A 27774-nucleotide genomic window follows, 5' to 3' on the forward strand; every position below is an offset into this window, starting at 1 on the left:
ACGGCAAAGCCCCCCATCTCTTGGGTGGTGTTGAAAGGCTGAGGATGCTCAGCTGTTATGGGGGGGGGGACACACAACGGGGCTGTGGTAACACAGCTGGCAACGCCGCATAACAAGTGTTTCTCAACCTTTACGAGGCGTGGACTTCAACTCCCAGAATCCCCCAGCCAGAACGGCTGGCTGGGGGATTCTGGGAATTCTGGGACCAAAGTTGAGAAGCACTGCTGTGCTCGTCAAGTTATCACCATTCGTGCTTTCAGCAGAGATGTACCATCATTGCTCGCCTGCCGGGGGTCCCGCAAGCATCCATTCGCCCCTAGAAGAGTGTTTCTCAACCTTGACCATTTTAAGGCATGTGGACTCAACTCCCAGAATTCCACAGCCAGCAATGCTGGCTGTGGAATTCTGGGAGTTGAAGTCCACATGCCTTAAAATGGTCAAAATTGAGAAACACTGCTCTACAAGGTTGACAGTACAGTGAAAATGAAGGGGTTTTTTGGGGGGTGGGGAAGGAAATGGGGACTGCTGGAGGAGACCCCCTCTCCAAAAAAAAAAATCTGGATACCTCTGACTCCTGAATGCAGAAAGAGGAGCCAGGACAGAAGTCCAGAAGGAGGGAAAAAATACCCCCCTTAAAAAAAAAAAAAAACACAGCAAAGCTTTCGATCAGCGCTGAGTTTTCATCCATCGACATAAATTAAGCTGAGCTGGCAAAGCTTTTCCAGCCCTCTTAGTTTTGATTGTGAGAAAAGGGGAGCCCCCACCCCAAGGCTGCAGATATTGGGTGCCTGGAATTAGCCCAGTCTGGAGTGCAACTGGATGAACAGAGATGCTCCCCTTCCCAAAAGAGAGACACCCCCCCCTCCAATGAGCTGCAAGGTACGCGTTTCGCTTCCCGAAGAGACCCTGATGACTTTTAAGAAATGGAGGCGAATAGTTTGGGGGGGCCCTGCCCTCCTGCCCCCCCCCAAATACAGACCCACCATTTCTCATTCTTGGGTAAAATACTCCCCTGGATGGTTGCAATTTTTAAATTCGCCGCCTGCAAGGAAGAAAAAGGCCGCCGAGAACATAAAATCAAAACAAAATTTTTTTGATAAGGAGAGATTCCAGACACGGGAAGGGGGTTCCCTCTTTTGGCATGGGGGGGGGGTAGGGAGAAAAAACTGGGAGCTGGCTGGATCCACCCCCCCCCAAGGTCCAATCAATGCCTTCCTTCTTTGAGGAAAAAATAAAGCAGAAAAAAAAAATCAAAATTTTTAGTTCTTAAGCAGCCCGGAAAAGTCCCCAGCACAACCATCTAATTTCTGGGTCGGAGAAGAATTACTTCAGGAAACGCTGGATTTTTTTGACCCACTCAGGAGCAACAAGGATGATGGATCGTGATGTGGGGGGGGGCTCATTTAAAGCCCTCCAATCTTGGTGGTCATCTGGCCTGGTAATGGCCACAGAAGGGTCTCGTTGTCGCCAACTGGCTCCGGGACCATTCTGTGCGGGATAACTCAACGCAATAAATGTTACCTGCCGCCGTTTCTTGTCTATGGTTTTTATTTCTATTTTTCTCGATGTAATGTCCAAGAAACGGTGGCGGATAACATTTATCGCGCTGAGTTACCCCGTGTGGAATTGTCGTGAGTGGGCGACAGCAAATTGTCCCGTGGCAAGGTGGTCGTGGTGAGTTGTCCCATTCCGGCCACAGAGAATCCCCCTTCCTCACAGTTAAGGGGTGTAGGCATCTAGCTGGGCTTGGGGATGGGGAAAAGAGGGGGTACTTCCTCCAAAATTAACTCTACACCACCCCCCAAAAGCCCACCTGGCCAAACTGAGCTCCAACGATTTGCACAACATTCAAGTTAAGACTCGGAGACCTTTATGAGAAGGGGGACTGGACTCCCCCTCAAACGCTCCCCCCGGTGGGCACCCTCTTTTGCTGGGAAGTCGATGGTGCAGTTCAAGTGCCCTGCTTAAACCTATCATAAGTCCCAAGAGGAGAGGAGCTGAGCATCCCATTTCCCGGAAAGTTTTGGGGTGCAATCCACCGGATGCTCCTCTAAATCTCTTTGCGGACCTCAAGTTTTTGGTCCCGAACCGGTCTGGAGAGCTACAGAGTCCACAGGAAGAGCATCAAAAAGACGTGACGGATTTTTCCGGAAGGAGTTTCTTAGCCTTCTAAGAAATAAACGACTTTTTTAAAAAAAATAAAAATAAAAAATGAAAGGACAGAGCCGAGAACACTCCTGGCTTGCTCAAGTTTGTAAAATAAAAATAAATAAATCCAGACACGGTTCTTGTTCGGGTGGCAGTGAAGAGGAAGGAATATTTTAGTGCATTAATAATACATTCCGCGCCACCGGGATGTGTTACACGACAGCCGTTTGTGTGGAAAACCCTGATTTCCAGAAAAAAGAGGAAAAAGGAAGGGAAGGATCAGCGCACCACGCACACCTGTCCACGAAGGACACCGGAGAGAACCGACACACGAGACAGGTGAATGCAACGGGTCGGTCCGAAGGCAAAAAAAAAAAAAAAAGGAAATTAAAAAAACAACACAAACAAAACAGCAACACACAACTTGCATGCGTTTTGGCACCCGCTGGCAAAATAACCCCCCTCCCTTACTTTTCAAATATTTGTTGTTTTTTTTAATAACAAACAAACAAAGAAAACAATGGGTAACCGTTCAAACAGTTTGGGCCTAATTCTGAAGAGAAGTGCAAATAATTCGGTTAAATGGGGGGGGGGGAGAGAAAAATGGATTTTCCAGTTTACAGAAGAGATGTCAGGACAAAGAGAGGGGGGCAGGACAAAAATCCCCCTCCCCACCCCTTTATAATAAGTCCTATTATGTACAGAAACACAAAGACGCAAAACACGCGCAATTTTTCCCCCCTCCTGTTTTGGTGACATGAAGGTGGGAGAAGAGGAACAGGACCAAGGGGGGTGGCCCCCCGACTCTTAATTCATTTCTGGAGTCTAATCGAAGTGCTTGATGGGAGCGGGGAAGGGAAAGGCAAGGAGACCCCCCCTCCTCCCCACGAGCCCCCTCACCCCCACAGCTTTGCACAGTGGAGAGAAAAGGAAACAAGAGATAGCCAGCAAGTTTGGAGAAGGCCCACCGTTTTATTCAAGTAACCGGACAATCGGACCCTTTTTTTTCCCCCAATGCCTGCCTTAAAAGAACACCCCTTTCGGAAAATAAATTATATATATATATTTTTAAAAAAACAAACCCACAAAATTTTAAATCTCTTTTTTTTGCGGCTAAAAAGGGTCTGTTTTCAGCAAGGGCAGTTAAAGAGGGGCACACTTGCAAGCCCCCGCACAGGCACGCGACGCGTTCCCTGCCCTTAACACGGTGGGCAAAGCTACCGGTTGCCCGCTGTGTTGTAGAGGCCTTGGGTGGGTGGGTGGGTGGGCACACTTGGGGAAAGAGGCGGAAGCTGCAGAGGTGGGCAAATGTTTTTGAGGGAAGGGGGCACCAGGTCTGGGAAGGGCTTCCTGTGGGAGGAGGGAGAAGATCGGAGACAGCGGACACCCCCTACTCAAATGCATCAGGATGGCCCTTTGGGGGGGGGGTCCACAAGAGGTGGCATGGTGGACATCAGTGGCATTACGGGCGCGACGTGGTCCTGATGTGCGTGGGCTACAATATTGTGGCTTTCTCCTGGACGTTTTTGGAGGCGAGCAGCAAGGAAAATAAACTTCACAAATGTTTGGATCCAGGGGTTCAACCCGAGGAGGACAAGGTGGAACTTAAGGGGCTCCTGTCAGGCCCCCACCCCTAATTAGCAGAGCGGGGGCTTTGCACACCCCAAACCCTACTCTCTGGCAACAGCTGGACTATGACGGTGGGAAAATAAAACCCACGGCCTCTTCCCCCCCCCCTCTTCGTTTTTTGCAAAAGAAAGGGTGTTCTTTTAAGACAAAGCTGGGGAAAAAAAAATTAAGAGGTAAAAATCTTTTCATAGGTAGGAAGAAAAAAAAAACATCCCATGAAAAACAAAACGAAATAAAACACAACACGACAAACAGCACGGGATGCTCCTGCAGTCCCTCGCACGGATGGGGAGTAATTTTTTTTTTTGTAAAACCTTGAATTTTAGCCGCTTCAGAAAATGTACATGCAAAAAAAAAAAGGAGGAACCGTACAAATAAAAGAACATATAATATATATATATATATATATATATATATATATATATATAAAAAACAACCTAACTAATAAAGTGCATGTTTCGTTATATATTACATCTGCGCCAATTTGAAGAACACACACAACCGAGGGATTGTGAAAAGTTGGAAGGGGGGGGGAGGAGGAAGGGGGGGGAGAGGAAGGAGGGGAAACCGAGGCAGAGATCACATCGTATTGTAGACGGGGTTGGTGGTTCGTTTCCGCTCGGATTTTTTTAATTTCCTGGGCAGTCGAGTTCTGGTGGGGGGGATTCGAGCGAGGCCGGCCGGCTGGGCCGGGCTGTGGCCCCAAGTCCACGTTCCTTCGGGGGGCCCACAGGCCGGGGGGAAGTCTTGGGCAAATTGAGCCAGGGGTCTTTCCACCGGCCGACTCAGGGCCAGGCTTTCCCACAGCTTGACCGGTTCTACCAAATGCCTCGTGGGCTCGGGAGACAGGAGGGCCAAGGAGATGACCGGATCCGGCATGGGGACCCGGAGCGATTCGGGCGAGACCGGTCTGGCGCCGATGGACAGGCAGCAGCCACGGGGCAAGTCGTCCTTCAGCGAGCCCAGACTGTCCAATTTGGCCAAAGAGGCCGAGCGCTTCATTTGGGACGGCGTGGTCAGCCCAGCTTGCCGCAGGCGGCATTCCAGTTCTTTCGCCAGCTGCTTGACCAGGCCTGTCCCCTGGCCGTTGTCTTTGGCGCAAGCGTCGCAGCTAGAACGGCGAGGGAGAGAGCAGCGGAGAGGTGGGGCTGCGCAGACGTCCGGAGGGTTTTTTCCCGGATCGGGGGTCCAGTGTGTCCAGGGCAAGAAACCCCTTCCCCTCTCCTCCAGGGAGAAGTGGCCATTTCCAGCATAGCCCCCCGAGGGAGCAGGCTCGGGTTCGGTGCTTGTACTGTCCTGAGTGACCCCCTCCAGGCCGAGACGGGGCTGGCCACATGAAGAAGGTGGAGGGGAACACCTCGCTCGGTTGGCAGGAGAGGAGGGGGCTGCCAGGTTAGACGGTGCCGTTTTCCCCGCCTCCTTGTCCGTCTCCTTCGGGCTCCCCCAAGAGAAGGGGGCTTTGTTGAAGGGGCCGCTCTCCTGTTCTGGAGTCCCAGACGAATCCGGGCTGCATCTAGGCGTCTCCGAGCCGAAAGTGGCGTTGCAGTTTTCATCCAGGGTTTTCTCTGGGGTCCGGGCGGTGCCCCCCTTCTCGGCCCCCTCCGTGCCAGGCAAAGCAGGTGTGTATTCGATGATCTCGATTCTCTTGGGGAGGGGGCTGAGCAGAGGAGGACTCTCGTCACTCTCCATCCAAAGCACCATCCGGTGCTCGTGAGCTACGCCCGATATCTCCGCAGGGACTTCCGGTGGAGGAGACACTTCCGACGGCGGTTCAGTGACAGTCATGGTCTCGCAGCTGCTGCCCGTCCTCAAGACCTCGTTACTCTTCGGGAGCTCGGCCGGCTCGTGAGGTGGATCCTCGTTCTTGCCCTTGGCACTTGGATCGGAGGCGGGGGACTCGTTCCTGGAATTCTTCCGGACGGGGAAGAGGGCGATAGGGGGAGTGTGCTGCAAATCTTGCTGCTCTTGCCGTAGACGCTCTTCAAACTCCAGAGTGGCCCGTCGGACGGAACCCGGACACCATTTGGGCCCGGGGAGGACTCGGGCATCTGCGGGGTCTTCAGCCAAGCCCCTTCCTTCCACGTCTGGCTTAGAAGCAAGCATTGGGGGCAACGAAGACCCATCTGGATCCGGTTTCAACGGCTCCCGAGCAGCTTCTTTTGGGACAGGTCCGGCCGTGTCCCCTGCCTCCTCGGCCTTCCCGTGCTTGCTGTCCTCAGCTGGCGTCTCGTGGAGGAGGGTCCTCTTGGGCGTTGGGAGTGGATTGTTGGTGGTCTCTGCCTTGGCTGGTCCCTGCGATCCTCCCTGATGGATCGACTCGATCTCAGTGACGATCCCTTTGACTGAGATGACAGGGGAATGGGACCGGCTCAGGCCCATGGGAGGCTCAGGTTCCGAGAGCTGAAAAAAAGAAGAAAGAAAGCAGAAAAAAGAACCTTAATTTGGTGACAATCCAAAGGCTTCAACATCAAATCAGGCCACATTACATACAGGCTGTCCTCGACTTACAACAGTTCATTTAGCGACCAGTTACAACGGCACTGAAAAAAGTGACTTATGACCTTTTTTCACACTTACGACTGATTCTCACATGTACGACTGTTTTTCACACTTACGACCATTGCACGATCCCCATGGACACATGATCAAAATTCAGATGCTTGGAAACTGGTTCACATTTACGACGGTCGCCATGTCCCGGGGTCAGTTTGATCCCGTTCTGTGACCTTCCGACAAGCAAAGCAAACGGGGAAAGGCCGATTCACTTAATGACTATGGGACTAACTTCACAACTGCCTAGCGACGGTGGCAAGAAAAGGTGGCAAAATTGGGCCAAACTCCCTTGACAAATGTCTCGCTTAGCGGCAGAAATTTGGAGCCCGTCTGTGGTCATAACTGGAGGAGTGCCTGTAATTCTGAATTTCGACTTTTCAAAGCCACAATGGACTTTCTACCTACGATCAGTGTACAAAGTCAGGATTGGGCTGACCTTTCTTTTCTATTTTTTGTGACGGCTGTTAAGCGAATCCCTTCGGTTGTTAAGCGAATCTGTAGTCATTAAGCAGACACTGCAGTTTCGTCAAGAACTGGAAGTAAATGCCAGTTTAGGGCAAACCCTAGTTAAATTTGGCCACTTCGCCACGTTACCCTGTAAATGTTGAGCACCTAAAATGCAGTCATGGGACCACCGGGGGGGGGGGGGGGAAGGAAGATTAACTTCAAATTTGGATCATCACAACTTTAAACCGTCGCTAAGTGAGCAGTCGTAAGTCGAGGACAATCTGTAATCCGATCAACAACGGCAAGGTACAATCAGTATGACCAAGACTCTTTTCCTTCCTGGGTTGCAAATGTGGCGGAGGTCTTCATCTGGCGAGGAGGGAGGGAGGGGGCTCCGGGGATGGGGTTGCACACACACACACACAGGAGGATGGAGCAAGCCTGCCGTTTGGCTCTGCGGCTACTCCTTGACCAGCAGAGGGCGCCAGCAGCCAAGGGAACTGGAGCAGCTGCCTGGCCCTCCCTGGAGAAGACAGTTTGGGTGCCACCACGACCTCTCCACGCCCTCCTCCCCAAATCCTGGGGGTGGTGATGGTGGTCGGGAAAGGCACCCACCGAGCTGTTATTCTGGGGTCCCGTTGCGATTTGGGAAGATGCCAAGCAGCAGGAGGAAGAGGGGAAGCTGGTGCTGGTGCCCCCTGGCATAAAAGGGGAAGGGTTGGTACTTCACTCAGGGTTAATTCCCATTCTCTCTCCATCCATTCATTCTCCATCTATCTGTCTGTCCGTCCGTCCATCCATCCTCTCTATCTATCCATCCATCCATCCATCCCCCCTCTCTATCAATCATATCTGTCTCCATCCATCCATCCATTCCCCCTTCTATCTGTCTGTCTGTCTGTCTGACTGTCCGTCTGTCCATCCATTTATCCATCCTCTCTATCCATCCATCCATCCATCCCCCCTCTCTATCAATCATATCTGTCTCCATCAATCTATCTGTCCATCCATTCCCCCTTCTATCTATCTATCTATCTATCTATCTATCTATCTATCTATCTATCTGTCTGTCTGTCTGTCTGTCTGTCTGTCTGTCTGTCTGTCTGTCTGTCTGTCTGTCTGTCTGTCTGTCCGTCTGTCCATCCTCTCTATCCATCCATCCCCCCTCTCTATCAATCATATCTGTCTCCATCAATCTATCTGTCCATCCATTCCCCCTTCTATCTATCTATCTATCTATCTATCTATCTATCTATCTATCTGTCTGTCTGTCTGTCTGTCTGTCTGTCTGTCTGTCTGTCTGTCCGTCTGTCCATCCTCTCTATCCATCCATCCCCCCTCTCTATCAATCATATCTGTCTCCATCAATCCATCTATCCATCCATTCCCTTCTATCTATCTATCTATCTATCTATCTATCTATCTATCTATCTGTCTGTCTGTCTGCCTATCCATCCATCTATCCATCCAGCCATACCCTCTCTCTATCAATCATATCTGTCTCCATCAATCCATCCATTCCCCTATCTATCTATCTATCTATCTATCTATCTATCTATCTATCTATCTATCTATCTATCTATCTATCTATCTATCTATCTATCCATCCATCCATCCATCCATCCATCTCCTCACTTCTCTCTCCATCCATCAGTCCATCTACTCAGCCACCCACCTATCTATTTATCTAATTTTTGAACCACCCATTTTCCTATGATAGGGACTCTGGGTGGCTGGTGTACAATAAAAACAATAAAATATCAAAACATATATAAATATAAACCATAAAGATTAAAGTTTTAAAACGAGGCAAGGATGATTAAACACTGGTAAACATTGCTGGGCTCCCCATGCAAGGTGGAAGAGCCCTGGTTTTACACCTTTCTGGAAGGCCAGGAGAAGGAGGGTCCACCTCACCTCCAGGGGAGGATATCCCACTTTAAAAGAGGGGTCTCCAAATTTGGCGACTTTAGGACTTGTGGACTTCACTCCCAGAATTCCCCAGACTTGTGGACTTCCACAATTCCCGACAGCTTTAAGACTACTACTATTACTACTACTATTACTACTACTACTACTACTGATGATGATGATGATGATAAAGTTGGAAGGGACCTTGGAGGTCTTCTAGTCCAGCCCCCTGCTCAGGCAGGAGACCATATACCATTCCAGACAAATGGGTTGTCCAGTCTCTTCTTAAAGACTTCCAGTGTTGTTGCGTACAGGTAATTATTTATAATAATAATAAAGTTGGAAGGGACCTTGGAGGTCATCTAGTCCAACCCCCTGCTCAGGCAGGAAACCCTATAATATTTCAGACAAAGGGCTGTCCAGTCTCTTCTTAAAAACCTCCAGTGTTGGCGCCTTCACCGCTTCTGGAGGCAGGTGGCTCCACTTGTGGACTTCCACTCCCAGAATTCCCTAGCAGCTTTAAGACTTGTGGACGTCCACTTCCCAGAATTCCCCAGCCAATTCTAAGACCTGTGGATTTCAACTCCCAGAATTGCCCAGTCAACTTGTGGACTTCAGCACCCAGAATTCTCCAACCCACGTTCTTTCAGACGGGTGGACTTTCACTCCCAGGATTCCCTAGCCATCGTCATCATGGCTGGCTGGGGAATTCTGGGAGCCGAAGTCCACGAGTCTTAAAAGAGGCCAGGCTTGGAAAGTGCTGGGAGCGATGGGGATCACCCAGACCTCCTCCCCTCCTCCTGGGATACCTTCAGCTGCTCCTCCTCCAGAGACGACCCCTCCGAGACCTGCGGGGAGCTGCCCGCCGAGGCGCTTCGCCGGGCCTGCTCGGCAGGATCGCAAGGCAGCAGCTCCAAGCCGGAGACCCGGGGATTCCCGTTTCGCCCGTTGCCCAGATCTTCCGCTCTGGACGTGGCCCGCGGCCTCTTCTCCTGCGACAGCTCCACAAACTTCTCCAACGCGCTGAAGAAGTCAATCCGATCCGTGCCAAAATCTCCCGCTGTAGCTTCCTCCTCTTCTTCTTCTTCCTCTTCCTCCTCCTCCTCTTCTTCGTCCGGCTGAGAAAGGTTGCCGGGCGGGCTGGGCGTGTCTCGCAAGCAGGACTCCAACACCTCCATGGGCATCAGGTGGACGTTCCCGTCTCCCGGCTTGAGGGCGTCGTTCTCTAACTCGTCCACCGCCAAGTCCGGAAAGCCGCCGGCCGATGTCAAGGCACCCCCTTGCTCCAGTAAGGCCTCGGAGGGATTGCAGTTGTCTAGGGGCGACTCGGCGTCGCCCACACAGCATCCGGTAGGGCACCCGTTGAGGTTGTTCAAATTCAGCTGGTCCTCCATTTGCTCGGCGTCGATGTCTCGGGGCGCAATTTCCAGCTGGATCACCCTCTCCTTGCCTGGAAGATTCGGCAAAGGGCCGGAGCCCAAATGGCACAGCAAGGGTCCGTGTGGGCTGGCGCCGATCCCCACGGGCACCGCCACGAGGCTGCTGGAAGACCTGTTCTCGGAGATCCGGTCGGCCGAGGTGGTAATTTCTTTTTTGCTGACCTCCATCCCCGACTTGCCGATAGGCTCGTGGTGGTCCGAGATGTCGCTCTCGGAGTGCGAGCGCCAGAGCTTGTTGTGGCGTTGCTTGCTGTGGAGAGAGAGAGAAAGAGAGAGAGAGAGAGAGAAAATGAAGGGAGGTCTTTTTATTATTATTATTATTTAGTACAGATTGGACGAGATCTGGCTCAAAAAGAGCAACTGTGAAAGGGGACCTTGGAATCCGATTGGATGATCACTTCAAGGTGAGCCAGCCATGTGCAGCAGCAGCAGCAGCCAAAAAAGCGAATACAGTCCCGGGTTGCATAAACAGAGGCATAGCATCAAGATCACGCGAAGTATTGCTGTGTTTTCCCCAAAAGTAAGGCCTACACCAGGGGTCTTCAAGCTTGGTCCTTTGATGACTTGTGGACTTCAACTCCCAGAATTCCTCAGCCAGGATGCTTTAAGACAGGGGTCTTCCAACTTGGCTTGTGGACTTCAACTCCCAGAATTCCTCAGCCAGTGTGCCTGGCTGAGGAATTCTGGGAGTTGAAGTCCACAAGTCATCAAAGGGCCAAATTTGAAGACCCCTGGCCTATACCAACATTAAGCCCTAGCTTGATTTTGGGGAGTGGGCCTAATATAAGCCCTACCCCAAAAATAAGCCCTAGTTTTGGGACGAGGCACACCCCTAAAAATCAAGCAAGGCCGGGGGTGTGTGGAGCTGCCCCATGCGCCCAGCACACGCTTATCTGGCAGCCAGGCCTCTCCTCACTGGCCCACTTCTTCTTCTGAGGCCTCTTCTGCAGCCAAGTCTGCATTTCTCAGTCACGGGCCTTTCCGGAAGGCCTTTGTAGCCAAGAACCGAGCTATGGGTTCAATCCGTAGCTCGGTTCTACAAGACTCAGCAGCCGAGCACTGAGCTATGGATTGCATCCATAGCTCGATTCTCGGCTGCTTAGGCTTTCTGGAAAGGCCTGACTGCAAAATGTAGGCCCGAATGCAGCTGCAGAACTTTGGCCCCAGAAGAAGTGGACCAGCTGGGTGGGGCTGTCGGTGCCGGAGGTGAGGCAAGGCCTACCCCGAAAATAAGACCTGGTACTTCTTTTGGAGGCAAAAAAATAAAAATAAAATAAGACCCGGTGTTATTTTCAAGGAAACATAGTAGTACCGCTTTATAAAACCCTAGGGCAGGGGTAGGCAACTTTGGCTCTTTTATGACTGGTGGACTTCAACTCCCAGAATTCCTGAGCCAGCATGAGGGAAATTTTGGGCCCTTCATGACTCGTGGACTTCAACTCCCAGAATTCCTGAGCCAGCATGACTCAGCTTGGAAACCTCTCCCTTTCCCCTCAGCACGGCTGGCTCAGGAATTCTGGGAGTTGAAGTTCACAAGTTATAAAAGTGCCAAGGTTGCCTACCCCTGCCCTCGGGAGACCACACCTGGAATACTGCAACCAATTTTGGTCACCTTACTACAAAAAAGATGTTGAGACCTTGGAAAAAGTGGAAAGAAGAGCAACTAAGATGATCCAAGGCCTGGAGGCTAAAGCATACAAAGAACGGTTGAGGGACTTGGGTTTAGCTAGTCTAAAGAAAAGAAGGAACAAGGGAGACATGATAGCCGTATTCCAGTATTTGAGGGGCTACCCCAAAGAGGAGGGGGTCACGTTATTCTCCAAAGCACCAGAGGGCAGGAGAAGAAACAACGGTTGGAAATTGAACAAAGAGAGAAGCAACCTGGAATTAAGGAGAAACTTCCCGACAGTGAGGACAATTAACCAGTGGAACAGCTTGCCACCAGAAATTGTGGGCACTCCATCAGTGGAGGTTTTTAAGAAGAGACTGGACAGTCACCTGTCTGAAATGGTATAGGTTCTCCTGCTTGAGCAGGGGGCTGGACTAGAAGACCTCCAAGGTCCCTTCCAGCTCTATTCTCTTCTAGTGCCATTTGTTTAGGAACCGTTTGAAGTTACAACGGCACTCAAAAAAGGGACTTAGGACCGTTATTCATACTTAACGACCCTTGCAACACCCCCCCCCCATGGTCAAGTGATCTAAATTCCGATGCTGGGCAACGGGCTTGTATTTATGACCGTCGCACTGTCCTGAGGTCATGTGATCACCTTTTATCAATGAGCTAGGTCAGTGGGAAAATCAGATCCACTTAAAAATCGTATTGCCAACCCTTGGAAACCGCTTCTGGACTTTGTGCTTGAGGTGGGAAAAAAAAATGGAGCTTTGATTTGGGATTTGGCCGATTAGATAAGCTCGCTGTGACAAAAACGGCTCGCTTATATTATTATGCAAAAGTAAAAAATGGAGCTTTGATGCTACCATCTTGTTCTAGGGCAGTGGTTCTCAACCTTTTTAATGCCGCGATCCCCAACCGGTCGTAAGTCGAGGACTACTCAACCGGTCGTAAGTCGAGGACTACTCAACTGGTGCAGCACCGTTTGCAGACTGGGACTTTTGGCGGGTTCAGCAGGGCAGAGACAGCCTGGACAATTCCTATTGGCTTTGGAAAGCCAATAGAATGAGACTCTATTCAAGAGAGTCTATTCTATTGGCTTTCAAAAGCCAGTAGAATAAAAGGGAGTAGCACAGCTAAGGAAAAGGGGGGAAAAATGGCGGACTGCGTTGTTTGGTGACTCCTGTGAAAGGGTCGTTCGACCCCAAATGGGGTCCCGACCCACAGGTGGAGAACCACTGGACTAGTGCACCAAAAGGAGTCAGAAATCAACCCCCCTTCCTCTCTTTTTTCCCTTTTCCCTCCCTTGTTTTCCTATTTTTTTCCTTTTCTATCTTCTGTTATATTTGGACCAGCTAACAAAATTCTGAGTGAGAATCGTGTTGCTAACTGAACAACGGCAGGGATTCATTTAAGGACTGTGATGGGAAAGGCCGCAAAATGGGGCGCTTAGCAACCGTTTCGCTTAGCGGCAGAAATCCGGGGCTCAGTTGGCGTCGTAAGTCAAGGGCTCCATGCACGTCGCTGAGTGAGAAGCAGAGGGAGAAAAAAAAAATGCAAGGAGGGCTTGACTTACGCCGAATTTATGCTGCTAAATGAGACGCCGGTTAAATGAGTTTTTGCCCCACTTTATGACTCTCCCTGCCCCGTTTGTTCAGCGAATCGGAGCAATTGTTAAGTTCGTCATACGGTCGTTAAGCGAGTCCAGCTTCCCCCATTGAGTTTGCATGTCAGAAGTCGGCCAAAAGGGGATCACGTAACCCCCCCCTCGGGACACTGCAAACCGTCGTAAATCTGAGCCTGTTGCCGAGGGCCCGAATTTGGATGCTGCAACAGTCGTTAAGTGGGACACAGACATTTTTTTCCCGTGCCGTTGTGATTTGGAACGGTCACTAAATGAACTGTGTTGTTAAGTGGAGGATGACCTGCACATCCCTATGCGAGAAAAGCAGAGGGGAAAAAAAAACAAACCATTATGCAAGATTTGTGGAGCCTTGAGCAAGGAGAGGTGAAGGAGAAAAACAACGCCGGACACGATCCGGTCAGGATCAACATCCGAAGCCTCAAGAGATCAGGTTGCTTGGGGCGTTGGAGACCCAGAGGGTTTTTTGTGTCTTTAGTGGACACTCCGTCCCGGTCACTCGTTCTGCCGCTGGTCAGCTGCTGGTCCCGCTGGACCATCTGTTCCCAGGAACACAGCTTTCCAGAAAGAGGCAAAAACAGGCCAGGTGATCCTGCGGCCACCAGCTGTGACCAAGGGGAAGGGCCGGTCAAGTCAGCTGGGCCCAGTGGCACCTCGCCCTGTTCCCCCGACACACACACACACACACACACACACACACACACACACGCGCGCGCGCGCGCGCGCGGCTGGGCTGGCAAGGCTGCTGGGGGTGCAGAGGCTTTGGGAGATTTTGGCTCCAAGATCCCTTCAGCTCCTATCCTATCCTCTTCTATATTCTATTCTATTCTATTCTATTCTATTCTATTCCCTATTCTATTCTATTCTATTCTATTCTATTCTATTCTATTCCATTCATTATTCTATTCCATTCATTATTCTATTCTATTCTATATTCTATACTCTCCTATTCTATATCCTATTCTATATCCTATTCTATATTTTATACTATACTATTCTATATCCTATTCTATATTGTATTCTATTCTATATTCTATACTATCCTATTCTATATTGTATTCTATTCTGTATTCTATACTATCCTATTCTATATTCTATACTATCCTATTCTATATCCTATTCTATATTCTATTCTATTCTATTCCCTATTCTATTCGCTATTCTATTCTATTCTATTCTATTCCATTCCATTCATTATTCTATTCCATTCATTATTCTATTCTATTCTATATTCTCTACTCTCCTATTCTATATCCTATTCTATATTCTATTCTATATTTTATACTATACTATTCTATATCCTATTCTATATTGTATTCTATTCTATATTCTATACTATCCTATTCTATATTGTATTCTATTCTGTATTCTATACTATCCTATTCTATATTCTATACTATCCTATTCTATATCCTATTCTATATTCTATTCTATTCTATATTCTATACTATACTATTCTATATCCTATTCTATATTCTATTCTATTCTATATTCTATATCCTATTCTATATTCTATACTATCCTATCCTATTCTATTCTATTCTATTCTATTCTATTCTATTCTATTCTATTCTATTCTATTCTATTCCATTCATTATTTTGTTCTGTTCTGTTCCATTCCATTCCATTCCATTCATTACTCTATTCTATTCTATTCTATTCTATTCTATTCTATTCTGTTCTGTTCTGTTAAAATTTCATTTTAAAAATGTATTCTATCCCGATTTCATTTTACATTGTATTTTATTTCTATTTTATCCCAAATTATATTTTAACTAACTCCATTCTAAATTGTTTTTACTGCATTTTAGTATAACGTGTGTTTGGGACTCCGCACTTCGATATGGCCCACGGGCTAATCAATAAAGATTCTTATTCAAATTCCTTCCCTTCAGTCCTGTTTCTGACCAGTTGTTGCTTCAAATCACACTTTCGGAAACCCCCCCCTCCCGACATTTGAACCCAAGGCATCTGGCAGGCACGTGGCTGTGGGGAGTCCCTCCACCGAAAACACAAAACAGGTTGCCCAAGATGGTGGTTTCTTGTTACAAAAACAAGCTTGAGGCTTTTGCATGAGAAATAACAGGCAGATAACAGAATGGGGGGGGGGAAAGGACCGTGGAGGTCTTTTGATCACGTGACCCAGGGATGCTGCAACTGTCTGTCATAAATACGAGTCAGTGGCCAAAGAGCCTGAATTTTGATCACTTGACTCGGGACGCTGCAACTGCCCATCATAAATACGAGTCAGTGGCCAAAGCATCTGAATTTTCATCACGTGACCACGGGGACGCTGCAACTGTCCGTCATAAATACGAGTCAGTGGCCAAAGAGCCTGAATTTTGATCACTTGACTCGGGACGCTGCAACTGTCCGTCATAAATACGAGTCAGTGGCCAAAGAGTCTGAATTTTGATCACGTGACCACAGGGACGCTGCAACTATCCGTCATAAATATGAGTCAGTGGCCAAAGAGTCTGAATTTTGATCACGTGACCATGGGGACGTTGCAACTGTCCGTCATAAATACGAGTCAGTGGCCAAAGAGTCTGAATTTTGATCACATGACCACAGGGACGCTGCAACTATCCGTCATAAATATGAGTCAGTGGCCAAAGAGTCTGAATTTTGATCATATGACCACGGGGACGCTGCAAGGGTGGCAAGGGTGAACATTGGTCCCAAGTCCCTTTTTTGTGACTTTGGTCGCTAAACGAGGACCCCTTGTGCAAGCCGAACAGGGGGTGGTGCCAAGCCCCCCTCTGGGTCATAGCCCGGACCCACCTGGCCAGGAGGATGCCCTGGTACTCCTCCAGCTGGCGCATGAAGCTGGGGTTGGGCTTGGTGACGCTACGGCGCTCCTTGACGTACTCGTAGGCCCGGTCGAGGTTCCAGCCGTACTCCTTCATGGCGTAGGCGATGACGGTGGAGGCCGAGCGGCTGACGCCCATCTTGCAGTGGACCAGGCACTTGGAGCCGTGCTTCCTGGGGGGGACGGGCAGGAGGACGGTTGCAGGAGGAGAGGGACCCCCAGCCCCAGAAGGCAGCCCCCCCCCGGCCTTGCACCGCCTCAAGTTCACAAGCAGGGGAACTCGGGCTGTTGCCCTCTGTCCGTCCATCCACCCACCCACCTGCTGAACGGTCTGTCCATCTGCCTATCATCCATCCATCCATCCATCCATCCATCCATCCATCCATCCATCTCTCTCTCTCTCTGTCATCTATTTATCTTTTATCTATCAGCTATCTTTAATTTGTCCATCATTATCTATCAGCTCTCTGTCTGTCTATATCTAGACAGTATCAATTATCTATCTATATCTACAGTGTCTGTCTGTCTGCGTATCTATCTATGTTTATCCATCTGTCTATCATCTGTATCTCTTTCTCTATTTCATCTATCTATCTATCTATCTATCTATCTATCTATCTATCTATCTATCTAATCATCTAGCTGTCTGTCTATCTATCTATCTATCTATCATCTATTTGTCTGTCTATCTATATCTCTTTCTCTATTTCTATTATCTATATCTATCTATCTATCATCTATCTATCATCTATCTATTTGTCTGTCTGTCTGTCTGTCTATCTATCATCTATTTGTTTGTTTGTCTGTCTGTCTGTCTATATTTCTTCTTTCTCTATTTCTATCTATCTATCTATCTATCTATCTATCTATCTATCTATCTATCTATCTATCTATCTATCTATCCATCCATCCATCCATCCATCCATCCAGTATCTATTATCTATCTATATCTATAGTTTCTGTCTGTCTGTCTATCTACAATATCTATCTATCCCAAAGATTCTCATTAAGGAGTCATCAGTCAGTCAGTCAGAGTCTATCTTTTTCTTTCTCTTTCTCTATTCTATTCTATCTACCTACCTACCTACCTACCTATCGTATCCCTCTCTTTAAGTTGTCTGTCTCTCTCAATCTATTTTGCCATTTTGACCACGTTCTAGGGACACCCCTGCTTATTGCACACACAGGCTTCCATGGCCGAGCCGTGTCTCCCAAAAGCGGGGGATCAGCACCCCCAGCCTTGGAGCACTAACTGGGAACGGCTCCTCTTAACCACCTTTAAGCTGACAAGGTTCTCAGAAGAACTCCATTTCCCTAACCAGGTAGAATCTCCTCCTTCCGCTCTTAATCACAGTTAAATGCTGATTTAATCCAGCTTAAATTCCCCAAGGCTGTTTAATAGGGACGGGCAACTTACACCCGCTCAGCGACCTGTGGACTTCAACTCCCAGGATTCCCGAGTCAGCCAACAGGGCTCAGGAATTCTGGGAGTGGCTCCCGCCCTGCTCTTGAATTATTCTACCCCGCAAAATAAATGAAAGGCGGCCAAACGAATCGCAGAGAAAAAGCAAGCGAGAAAAGAGGGACCCACTTGGCTTTGGAGATGAATTTGTAGGTGTCGTTCCAGTAAGCCAGCAAATCCGTCGCCTCTTCGTCGTAAACTCGGATATTGTGGTATTCAAAAACTCCCGGGAAGAAATTGTCGATCTCACGAGTGACGTTCAGGATATACCGCACCCTGCGAGGAAACGGGACAGGTTGTATTCTCTGTTGATATCCTGCCTTTTAATATCTTTACAAATATCGCAGGGGGGCGCGAACCGTATCCAATGCACCTTCCGCCTCGTCTTTTCCCCACCACAAGAACCCTGTGAGGCGGGCCGGGCTGAGAGAGAGAGAGGGACTGGCTCAAAGTCCCCTTTCAAGGGTAAGAAGGGAGGATTAGAACTCAGAGCCTCCCGCTGTCTAGCCTGGCGCCTTAATCCCTGGACCAAACTGGCTCTCTGCTCTCTCAGACTAATCCTTGATTTACAACAAAAGTTTGGATCAGAATTTCCGCCGCTAAGCAGGGCAGTTATTGAACGGGTCATGCCTGGTTTTTATGACCTCTTTTGGCCAAGGAAAAAGCAAATCACTAGGAGTTCTAGTCTCGTCACTCGTTCTAGTCTTCTTTCTTTCTTTCTTTTCTTTCTTTTTCTCTTTCTTCCTTTTTCTTTCCTTCTTTCTTTCTCTTTCTTTCTCTTTCTTTCTTTCCTTTCTCTCTCTCTCTCTTTCCTTCCTTCTTTTCTTCCTTCCTTCCTTCCTTTCTTTCTTTTTCTTTTCTTTCTTTCTTTCTTTCTCTTTCTCTCTTTTCTTTCTTTCTCTCTCCTTCCTTCCTTCCTTCCTTCCTTCCTTCCTTCCTTCCTTCCTTCCTTCCTTCCTTCCTTCCTTCCCAAGCAGTAGCATTTAGACTTATATACCACTTCACAGTGCTTTACAGCCCTCTCTAAGCACTTTTACAATCTATTTGCCCCCAACAATCTGGGTCCTCATTTTACCGACCTCATAAGGACGGAAGGCTGAGTCAACCTTCAGCCAGTCAGGATCAAACTTCCTGGCTGTGGGCAGAGTCAGCCTGCAATGCTGGATTCTAATCACTGCACCACCAGGGTTCTTGAGAATGACTTGTAGATTAATCTCCAGGAATACTGAAGGAAGTGTGTACGCATTTTACACACACACACACACACACACACACACACACACACACACACACACCAGTGCCTTCTACACACACAGACACTCACATGAATGCATGCATGCGCAAACACACATACAAACGTCCTTCAAAGAGGTGATAACTGCCAATAAAACCAACTGTTTATTTAAATCACTGGATGAAACCAAATTAATGCAATTGAACCCAAACAATAAAACTTGTGTTTTGTGAGGACAATTTTCGTGGCCAACTCACCCTCTTGTCTGCAAGTCTTCCAGATTGGAGGCGTTCCACTCCGAACCCTGCACAAACAGGCGAGAAAGCGAAACACAACAGTCACATGTCAGCCAAGAGCAGAGCTGGTCGTGCAAGTAATAATAATAATTATAATTAAAAAAGCCATATATGAGAATATCAGGTACAAGAGATATTCAAAACCCCTGGCTAAGAATATTTGACTGTCGTTGTCTAGGACAGGGGTAGGCAATCTTGGCTCTTTTATGACTGGTGGACTTCAACTCCCAGAATTCCTGAGCCAGCATGAGGGAAATTTTGGCCCCTTCATGACTCGTGGACTTCAACTCCCAGAATTCCTGAGCCAGCCATGCTTGAGGGGAAAGGGAGAGGTTTCCAAGCTGGGCCATGCTGGCTGAGGAATTCTGGGAGCTGAAGTCCACAAGTCATAAAGGGGGCCATAGTTCCCCCATGCTGGCTCAGGAATTCTGGGAGTTGAAGTCCATCAGTCATAAAGGGAGCCATAATTTCCCCCATGCTGGCTCAGGAATTCTGGGAGTTGAAGTCCACGAGTCATGAAGGGGCCAAAATTTCCCTCATGCTGGCTCAGGAATTCTGGGAGTTGAAGTCCACCAGTCATAAAAGAGCCAAGGTTGCCTACCCCTGGCTAGGATGCTGTGTAAACCCAGGGTTTCTCGAACTTAGCAGCTTTGAGAGGTGTGGACATTAACTCCCAGAATTCCCCAGTGCGCAAGGAATTCTGGAAGCTGAAGTCCACATGTCTTAAAGTCCCTGATGTTTAGAAAGACTGGTCCAAGCTAGGCGTGTCCAACTTTAGCCACTTTAAGGCTTGTGGACCAACTCCCAGAACTCCCCAGCCAGCAAAGAATTCTGGGAGTTGAAGTCCACATGTCTTACAATTCCTGGAGTTTAGAAATATTGGTCTAAGCCAGGGGTAGGCAACCTTGGCTCTTTTATGACTCGTGGACTTCAACTCCCAGAATTCCTGAGCCAGCCATGCTGAGGGGAAAGGGAGAGGTTTCCAAGCTGAGCCATGCTGGCTCAGGAATTCTGGGAGTTGAAGTCTACCAGTCATGAAGGGGGCCATAGTTCCCCATGCTGGCTCAGGAATTCTGGGAGTTGAAGTCCACAAGTCATAAAAGAGCCAAGGCTGCCTACCCCCGGTCTAAGCCAAGAGCGTCCAACTTTAGCCACTTTAAAGCTGGTGGACTTCAACTCCCATGTGTGTGCATGGTTGACTGGGGAATTCTGGGAGTTGAAGTCCACCAGTCTTAAATTGGCCAAGGTTGGACACCCCAGATCTCCAAGCTGTACAATTCTCCCAAAAGGGAAGTGTCTGTTCTACCCCACTGCATGCAGGATGATAATCCAGGAATTTACTCAGACTTTGCAAGAGTTTGACCGGAAGCGCATGGGAAACGAGAAGAACATTGGTGTGAGATGGAAAACCTGAAGCCCGGGCGAAGAGGGCCGTTTGTTCCCGTGGCAGGAAAGCCTCACCAGGAAGACATGGTCGAAGATCTGCGTGGGGCTGTCCATCTGGCCCAGGATGATGATCATCTCGTTATCTATGAATTCCTTAAATTCTCGCAGATTGCACGCCATCTGCATTTCCAGTTCTGTGCGGATCTGGGTGAGGGAGGGGGAGAGACAAAGACAGAGAGACAAAGAGAGAGAGAGAGAAAGAGAAAGAGAGAGAGAGAGAGAGAGAGAAAGTCAGAGAGAAAGAGAGACAGAGAGAGGAAGGGAGAGAGAGAGAGAGAAAGAGACAGACAGAGAGAAAGAGACAGAGAGAAAGAGAGACAGAGAGACAAAGAGAAAGAGAGAGACAGAAAGAGAGAGACAGAGAAAGAGAGAGAGAGAGAGAAAGAAAAAAGAGACAGAGAGAAAGAGAGAGGAAGGGAGGGAGGGAGAGACAAAGAAAGACACAGAGAGAAAGAGAGACAGAGAAAGGGAGAGAGAGAGACAGACAGACAGACAGAGAGAGAGAAAGAGACAGACAGAGACAGAGAGAAAGAGAGAGAGAGAGAGGGAGGGAGGGAGGGAGAGACACAGAGAGAGAGAGAGAGAGGGAGAGAGACAGACAGAAAGAGACAGAGACAGAGAGACAGAGAAAGAGAGAGAGAGAAAGAGACAGACAGAGAAAGAGAGACAGAGAGAGGAAGGGAGGGAGGGAGAGCAAAGAAAGACACACAGAGAAAGAGAGACAGACAAAGGGAGAGAGAGAGAGAGAGAGAGACAGACAGACAGAGAAAGAGACAGAGACAGAGAGAACAAGAGAGACAGAGAGAGACAGAGAGAAAGAGACAGACACAGAGAGAGAGACAGAGAGAGGAAGGGAGGGAGGGAGAGACAGAGAGAGAGAGAGAGAGAAAGAGACAGATAGAGACAGAGAGAAAGAGAGAGGAAGGGAGGGAGGGAGAGACAAGAGACAAACACACAGAGAGAGAACAAGCATTTTTAAAAAATAAAATATTTCAAATAAAAGAATTGGAAATAAAATGCTATTTTAACACTTGATGGCTGGATATTGTCAAAGCTGACCCCAGCCAGAGCATAGGAGGAGGAGTGAAAGATTGGAAGATGTGGAGAGACTCAGCCCGGGGAATTGCCAAGATCAATCAATCAGAATAGAGCCGGGAGGGACCTTGGAGGTCATCTAGTCCAACCCCCTGCTCAAGCAGGAGACCCTATACCATTTCAGACAAATGGCTGCCCAGTCTCTTCTTAAAAACCTCCAGCGATGGAGAGACTACAACTTCTGAAGGGCAAAGTTGTTCTGCTGGTTAATTGTTGTTACTGTCAGGAAGTTTCTCCTTTACTCCAGAGGTTGGGATCTCCCTCTGATGATGTTCCACCCCTTCCTTCCTTCCTTCCTTCCTTCCTTCCTTCCTTCCTTCCTTCCTTCCTTCCTTCCTTCCTTCCTTCCTTCCTTCCCTTCCTTCCCTTCCTTCCTTCCCTCCCTCCCTCCCTCCCTCCCTCCTTCCTTCCTTCATCATAGAATCCTAGGGCCAAGATATATCTTAGACCATCTTGGTCAGATGGCTGTCTAGTCTTTTCTTAAAAAACTGAAGCACCCACAACTTCTGGTGGCAAGCTGTTCCACTGGTTAATTATCCTCACTTTCAGGAAGTTTCTCCTTAATTCCAGGTTGCTTCTCTCCTGGATTAGTTTCCATCCGTTGCTTCTTGTCCTGCCTTCAGGCGCTTTGGGGAATAGGTGGAACCTCCCCCCACCTCTTCTTTGTGGCAGCCCCTCAGATACAAGAAGCAACGGATGGAAACTAACCAAAGAGAGAAGCAACCTAGAACTAACACTGGAAGTTTTCAAGAAGAGACTGGACAGCCATTTGTCTGAAATGGTGTAGGGTTCCTGCCTGAGCAGGGGGTTGGTCTAGAAGACCTCCAAGGTCCCTTCCAACTTTATTATTATTATGATAAACTTCCTGACAATTAGAACAATTAACCCATGGAACAACCTGCCTCCAGAAGCAGTGAATGCTCCAACACTGGAGGTTCTTAAGAAGAGACTGGACAGCCATTTGTCCGAAATGGGATAGGGTTTCCTGCCTGAGCAGGGGGTTGGACTAGATGACCTCCAAGGTGCCTTCCAACTTTATTGTTGTTATTATTATTATTATTATTATTGGCAGAGTGCTATCATGTCACCCACAAGAAGGTCTTATGTTCTCAACCTCGCCAATAACCAGCTTGGCTGCATACTTTCGAAACAGCCACATGTTAGGAGGTGTGCAAGGCGTTGGAGGCTGTAGAATATCACAGTTGGAAGGGACCCTGGTGGTCTTCTAGTCCAACCCCCTGCTCAAGCAGGAGACCTTATCCCATTTCAGACAGGTGGCTGTTCTGTCTCTTCTTAAAAGCCTCCAGTGATGGAGCGCCCACAACTTCTAGTGGCAAGCTGTTCCACTGGTTAACTGTTCTCACTATCAGGAAGTTCCTCCTCCATATATCGAGTATGGATCTCAAAATGCAGAATATAGTATAACTGAGCTGGACCATTTTAGACAAGTGAACTCTTCAATCTCTTCTTAAAAACTTCCAGTGTTGAAGCACCCACCACTTCTGGTGGCAAGCCGTTCCACTGGTGAATTGTCCTCACTGTCAGGAAGTTTCTCCTTAATTCCAGGTTGCTTCTCTCCTGGATCAGTTTCCATCCGTTGCTGGTGCTTGGGAGAATAGTTTGACCCCCCCTGTCCCCAAAGGTCCCCTTCCCACCCCACTCACCTCTTTGGACGTGATGTTCTCCAGATCCTTCTGCATCATAATCTCCCTCAATTTGGTCTTGATCAGACGCTCTGTCCGCTCGCGTTCCGTGGGGCTGAAACGAGGGAAGCCACAACGGTGGAAACCGGAAGGAAGACACGGACGCGGGCAAGGAAGGGGTGCAGAATTTGACCGCACCCCTGAATGTGTTCTTTTCCTGTCCCCCCCATCCTCTTTTCCCTCCGGCGCAACTGAGGTCCAGCGTCCCTTCACTCAGCTTCGTTTATTTATTAATTATTCCTCCTTTGGATGTTTTTTCCATAAAACGGTTCCATCGCTGCAGAATTTGTAAGCCGCCCAGAGTCCCTTACTCCCCTACAGCTAGTCCTCGACTTACAACCGTTCAAAATTACGACGGCACCGAAAAAAAGTGACCTGTGACCGCTTTCGGCCACTGCAGCATCCCCAAAATTCAGACGCTTAGCGACGGGCTCATCTTTATGACGGTCGCAGCCTTTCTGCGGTCACGCGATACCCTTCTCACAAGCAAAGTCAGTGGGGATTCACTTAACGACCGTGTTGCTAACTGCAGCGATTCGCTTAACAATCCCATGTGCCTCACAACTGCAGCGACGGACTTTAACAATTGTGGCAAGGAAGGTGGTAAAACGGGGCAAAACTCACAACATCCCCTCTTGCTCAGCCAATTGTGGTCGTTAAGGTGAGGACTACGTCACCCGCTGTGTACTTAAGAGCTCAAAACATTGTTAGAGACACCACACAGACCCACCCACTTCATGGTCTGTTCCTGTTCTCCCCTCTGGGAGGAGGTTTTGAAGTATTTATAGCAGGACCACCCATTCTGTAACAGCTTTGTTCCCTATGCGGTCCGTCTGGTAAACCGCGCCAGATTCGTTTTTCTCGCCATGCACATGTATACATAGCCCAAACTAGACTGTGTGGTTTCTCTGTGTCATATAATATATGTGGGTATAGGCATAATCTGTATTTATTTATGTCATAGTTATGTAGCGTATATCGGAGGTGGCGACCCTTTGAGAGCTGAAGGCAATGAAATTTCGTTTTAATGTATGCCGATTAGTGTACATTCAGAGTGACAATAAAGCTATTATTCTATTCTATTCTGTTCTATTTCATTCCATTCCATTCTATTTCCTATTCTATTCCATTTCCTATTCTATTCCAACTCTGTTATTCTATTTCTATTTCTATTCTATTCTGCTCTGTTCCGTTCCCTTCCATTTCCTATTCTATTCTATTCCATTCTATTCTATTCCTTCCATTTCCTATCCTATCCTATCCTATCCTATCCTATCCTATCCTATCTTATTCTATCCTATTCTATTCTGTGTATTCTATTATTCTCTTCTTTACATATTCTCTTCTATTCTCTTCTCTTCTCTTCTATTCTATGTATTCTATTATTCTATTCTTTCCATATTCTATTCTATTCTATTCTATTCTATTCTATTCTATTCTATTCTATTCTATTCTATTCTATTCTATTCTATGTATTCTATTATTATTAATAACAGCTCTCAAAAGAAACCAGCATGGCTGCATAAAGAACTCTCTGACAAATTGAAAGATAAAAAGGACAAGTATAGAAAGTGGAAAGAGGGGAACATAACTAAGTCAGAATATCAGCAAATAGCCCGAGCCTGCAAAGATGAAGTGAAGAAAGCCAAGGCTCAAAATGAACTAAGGCTTGCGACCAAAGTCAAAAATAACAAAAAAAAGCTTCTTTCAACATGTAAAAAACAAGAAAAAAGTGAAGGAAATGATTGGTCCATTAGTGGGTGGAAGTGGCAAGAAGGTGACAAGCAACAGGGAGAAAGCAGAACTATTTAACTCATTTTTTGCATCTGTCTTTACACAAAGGGAAAAAACAGACCAACCTATCAAAAATAGTGCCATAAAAAACAAAACAGAAACACAAGTTAAGATAGGCAAGAAAATGGTTAGTGAGCACCTGTCCAGCCTAGATGAGTTCAAATCGCCAGGACCAGATGGATTACACCCCAGAGTTCTCAAGGAACTGGCAGATGTGATATCGGAGCCACTGAACTATATTTTTCAAAGATCCTGGAACACAGGGGAACTACCAGAGGACTGGAAAAGAGCTGATGTATTTCCTTCTTCAAAAAAGGAAAAAAAATGGATCCAGGAAATTACAGACCTATCAGCCTGACCTCAATACCTGGGAAGATCCTGGAAAAGATAATCAACAACGAATCACGAACACCTAGAGGCAAACAAAGTCATTACTAAAAGCCACATGGGTTTGTCAAAAATAGATCATGCCAGACAAATCTTATTGCATTCTTTGACCAAGTGACAAAATTAGTGGATCAGAGGAATGCTGTGGACATAATTTACTTGGACTTCAGTAAGGCATTTGATAAAGTAGATCACAACCTACTACTTGACAAGATAGAAAAATGTGGGGTAGACAGAACCACCACCAGATGGATCCGTAGCTGGCTGACCGGCCGTACTCAGCGAGTGGTCCTCAATGGAACTGCATCTATATGGAGGGAAGTGTGTAGTGGGGTGCCCCAGGGCTCTGTTCTGGGCCCAGTACTCTTCAACATCTTCATCAACGATTTGGATGAAGGGATAGATGGGGAACTCATCAAATTTGCAGATGACACCAAGCTGGCAGGAATAGCCAACACTCCAGAAGACAGGCTTCAGGTACAGAAGGATCTGGACAGACTTGAACACTGGGCACTAACTAACAAAATGAAATTCAATGGTGAAAAAAGCAAGGTTCTACATTTAGGCAAGAAAAACCAAATGCACAAGTACAGCATAGGTGGCACCATGCTCAATAGTAGTAACTGTGAGAGGGACCTCGGAGTCCTAGTAGACAATCACTTAAATATGAGCCAGCAGTGTGCTGCAGCTGCCAAAAAGGCCAACACAGTGCTAGGCTGCATTAACAGAGGGATAGAATCAAGATCACGTGAAGTATTAATACCACTCTTCAATGCCTTGGTAAGGCCACACTTGGAATACTGCATCCAGTTTTGGTCACCACGATGTAAAAAAGATGTTGAGACTCTAGAAAGAGTACAGAGAAGAGCAACAAAGATGATTAGGGGACTGGAGGCTAAAACATATAAGGAACGGTTGCTAGAATTGGGTATGTCTAGTTTAACGAAGAGAAGGACAAGGGGGACATGATAGCAGTATTCCAATATCTCAGGGGCTGCCATAAAGAAGAGGGAATTAAGCTATTTTCCAAAGCACCTGAAGGCAGGACAAGAAGCAACGGGTGGAAACTAATCAAGGAGAGAAGCAACCTAGAACTAAGGAGAAACTTCCTGACAGTGAGAACAATTAATCAGTGGAACAGCTTGCCTCCAGAAGCAGTAAATGCTCCAACACTGGAAGTTTTTAAGAAGAGACTGGACAGCCATTTGTCCGAAATGGTGTAGGGTTTCCCGCCCGAGCAGGGGGTTGGACTAGATGACCTCCAAGGTCCCTTCCAACTTTACTATTATTATTATTATTATTATTATTATTATTATTATTATTCTCTTCTTTCCATATTCTATTCTCTTCTTTCCATATTCTATTCTATTCTATTCTATTCTATCTATGTATTCTATTCTTTCCATATTCTTTCCATATTCTATCCCTATTCTATTCTATTCTATTCTATTCTATTCTATTCTATTCTATTCTACTCTATTCTATATTCTATATTTTATTCCATATTCTATTCCATTCCATTCTATAATCTATTCTATAATCTATTCTATAATCTATTCTATAATCTATCCTATCCTATCGTAAATCTAATGAATAAGCCAATGAACATAAAACGGGTCATTCCTCCGTGTGTCTCCAGCCAGGCCACCCAGAGCTGAGTGGGTTCAAGGTCACAGGCTGGAAATTGAGGAAGCAGCTGGACAGCATCTCTGGAATAACCCAGGGATCAGCTTGGTGGCCTCCCGCCCCCCCTGCACCGATAAGGGCATCGGCGCGCTTTGTAGCTCCATCCTCTCTCTGGCACTCCCTACCTTTCTTGGGGAGGTGACCCTTCCAGGCTTCCTTATATGGCGCCGAGAACTGGCCCCTGCATTCCGGGCAGCCTGCGGGCTTTATCGCCGGCTATAAAAATAGCCAAGCCTCATCGGAGGGGGATGAAGTCCCGGAGGACTCCAAAGGCAGACGGCCGGTGCCATCAATGGCCCGAGCCCAGGAAGAGCCAGGCAACCTCAGCCAAAGGGAGGGGTGGGGGTGGATGCTTTGGGCTGGGGGCTTTCCTTCGGCTCTGCTTTACAAGTCAACTTGCAACTAGAGATGGGAAGGCCTGGGGGGGAAAAAATGGGAAAAATGGGGGGGGGAAGAAACAGGGTTTTTTTCCCATTTC

General features: G+C 47.6%; 1 protein-coding gene across 2 annotated transcripts in view; it reads right to left on the reverse strand.

Annotated features, from left to right (window-relative positions):
* Positions 1-3157: 3157 nt before the first annotated feature.
* Positions 3158-27774, reverse strand: part of LOC120320186 (protein phosphatase Slingshot homolog 2-like) — a 145536-nt gene continuing 120919 nt past the window's right edge. For both annotated transcript variants that reach the window (XM_039369706.1, XM_039369707.1), the window contains 7 exons: positions 23391-23484; positions 20647-20775; positions 19147-19193; positions 17785-17931; positions 16166-16366; positions 9498-10377; positions 3158-6177 (listed from right to left, as the gene is read on the reverse strand). In XM_039369706.1, the coding sequence (XP_039225640.1) occupies positions 4357-6177; positions 9498-10377; positions 16166-16366; positions 17785-17931; positions 19147-19193; positions 20647-20775; positions 23391-23484 (3319 nt within the window). In that variant the 3' untranslated portion in view covers positions 3158-4356. The remainder of the gene's footprint in view (positions 6178-9497; positions 10378-16165; positions 16367-17784; positions 17932-19146; positions 19194-20646; positions 20776-23390; positions 23485-27774) is intronic.

Source organism: Crotalus tigris, unplaced genomic scaffold, assembly GCF_016545835.1.
Source record: "Crotalus tigris isolate CLP2741 ecotype Arizona unplaced genomic scaffold, ASM1654583v1 scf7180000021203.308827, whole genome shotgun sequence".
Classification (NCBI taxonomy): domain Eukaryota; kingdom Metazoa; phylum Chordata; class Lepidosauria; order Squamata; family Viperidae; genus Crotalus; species Crotalus tigris.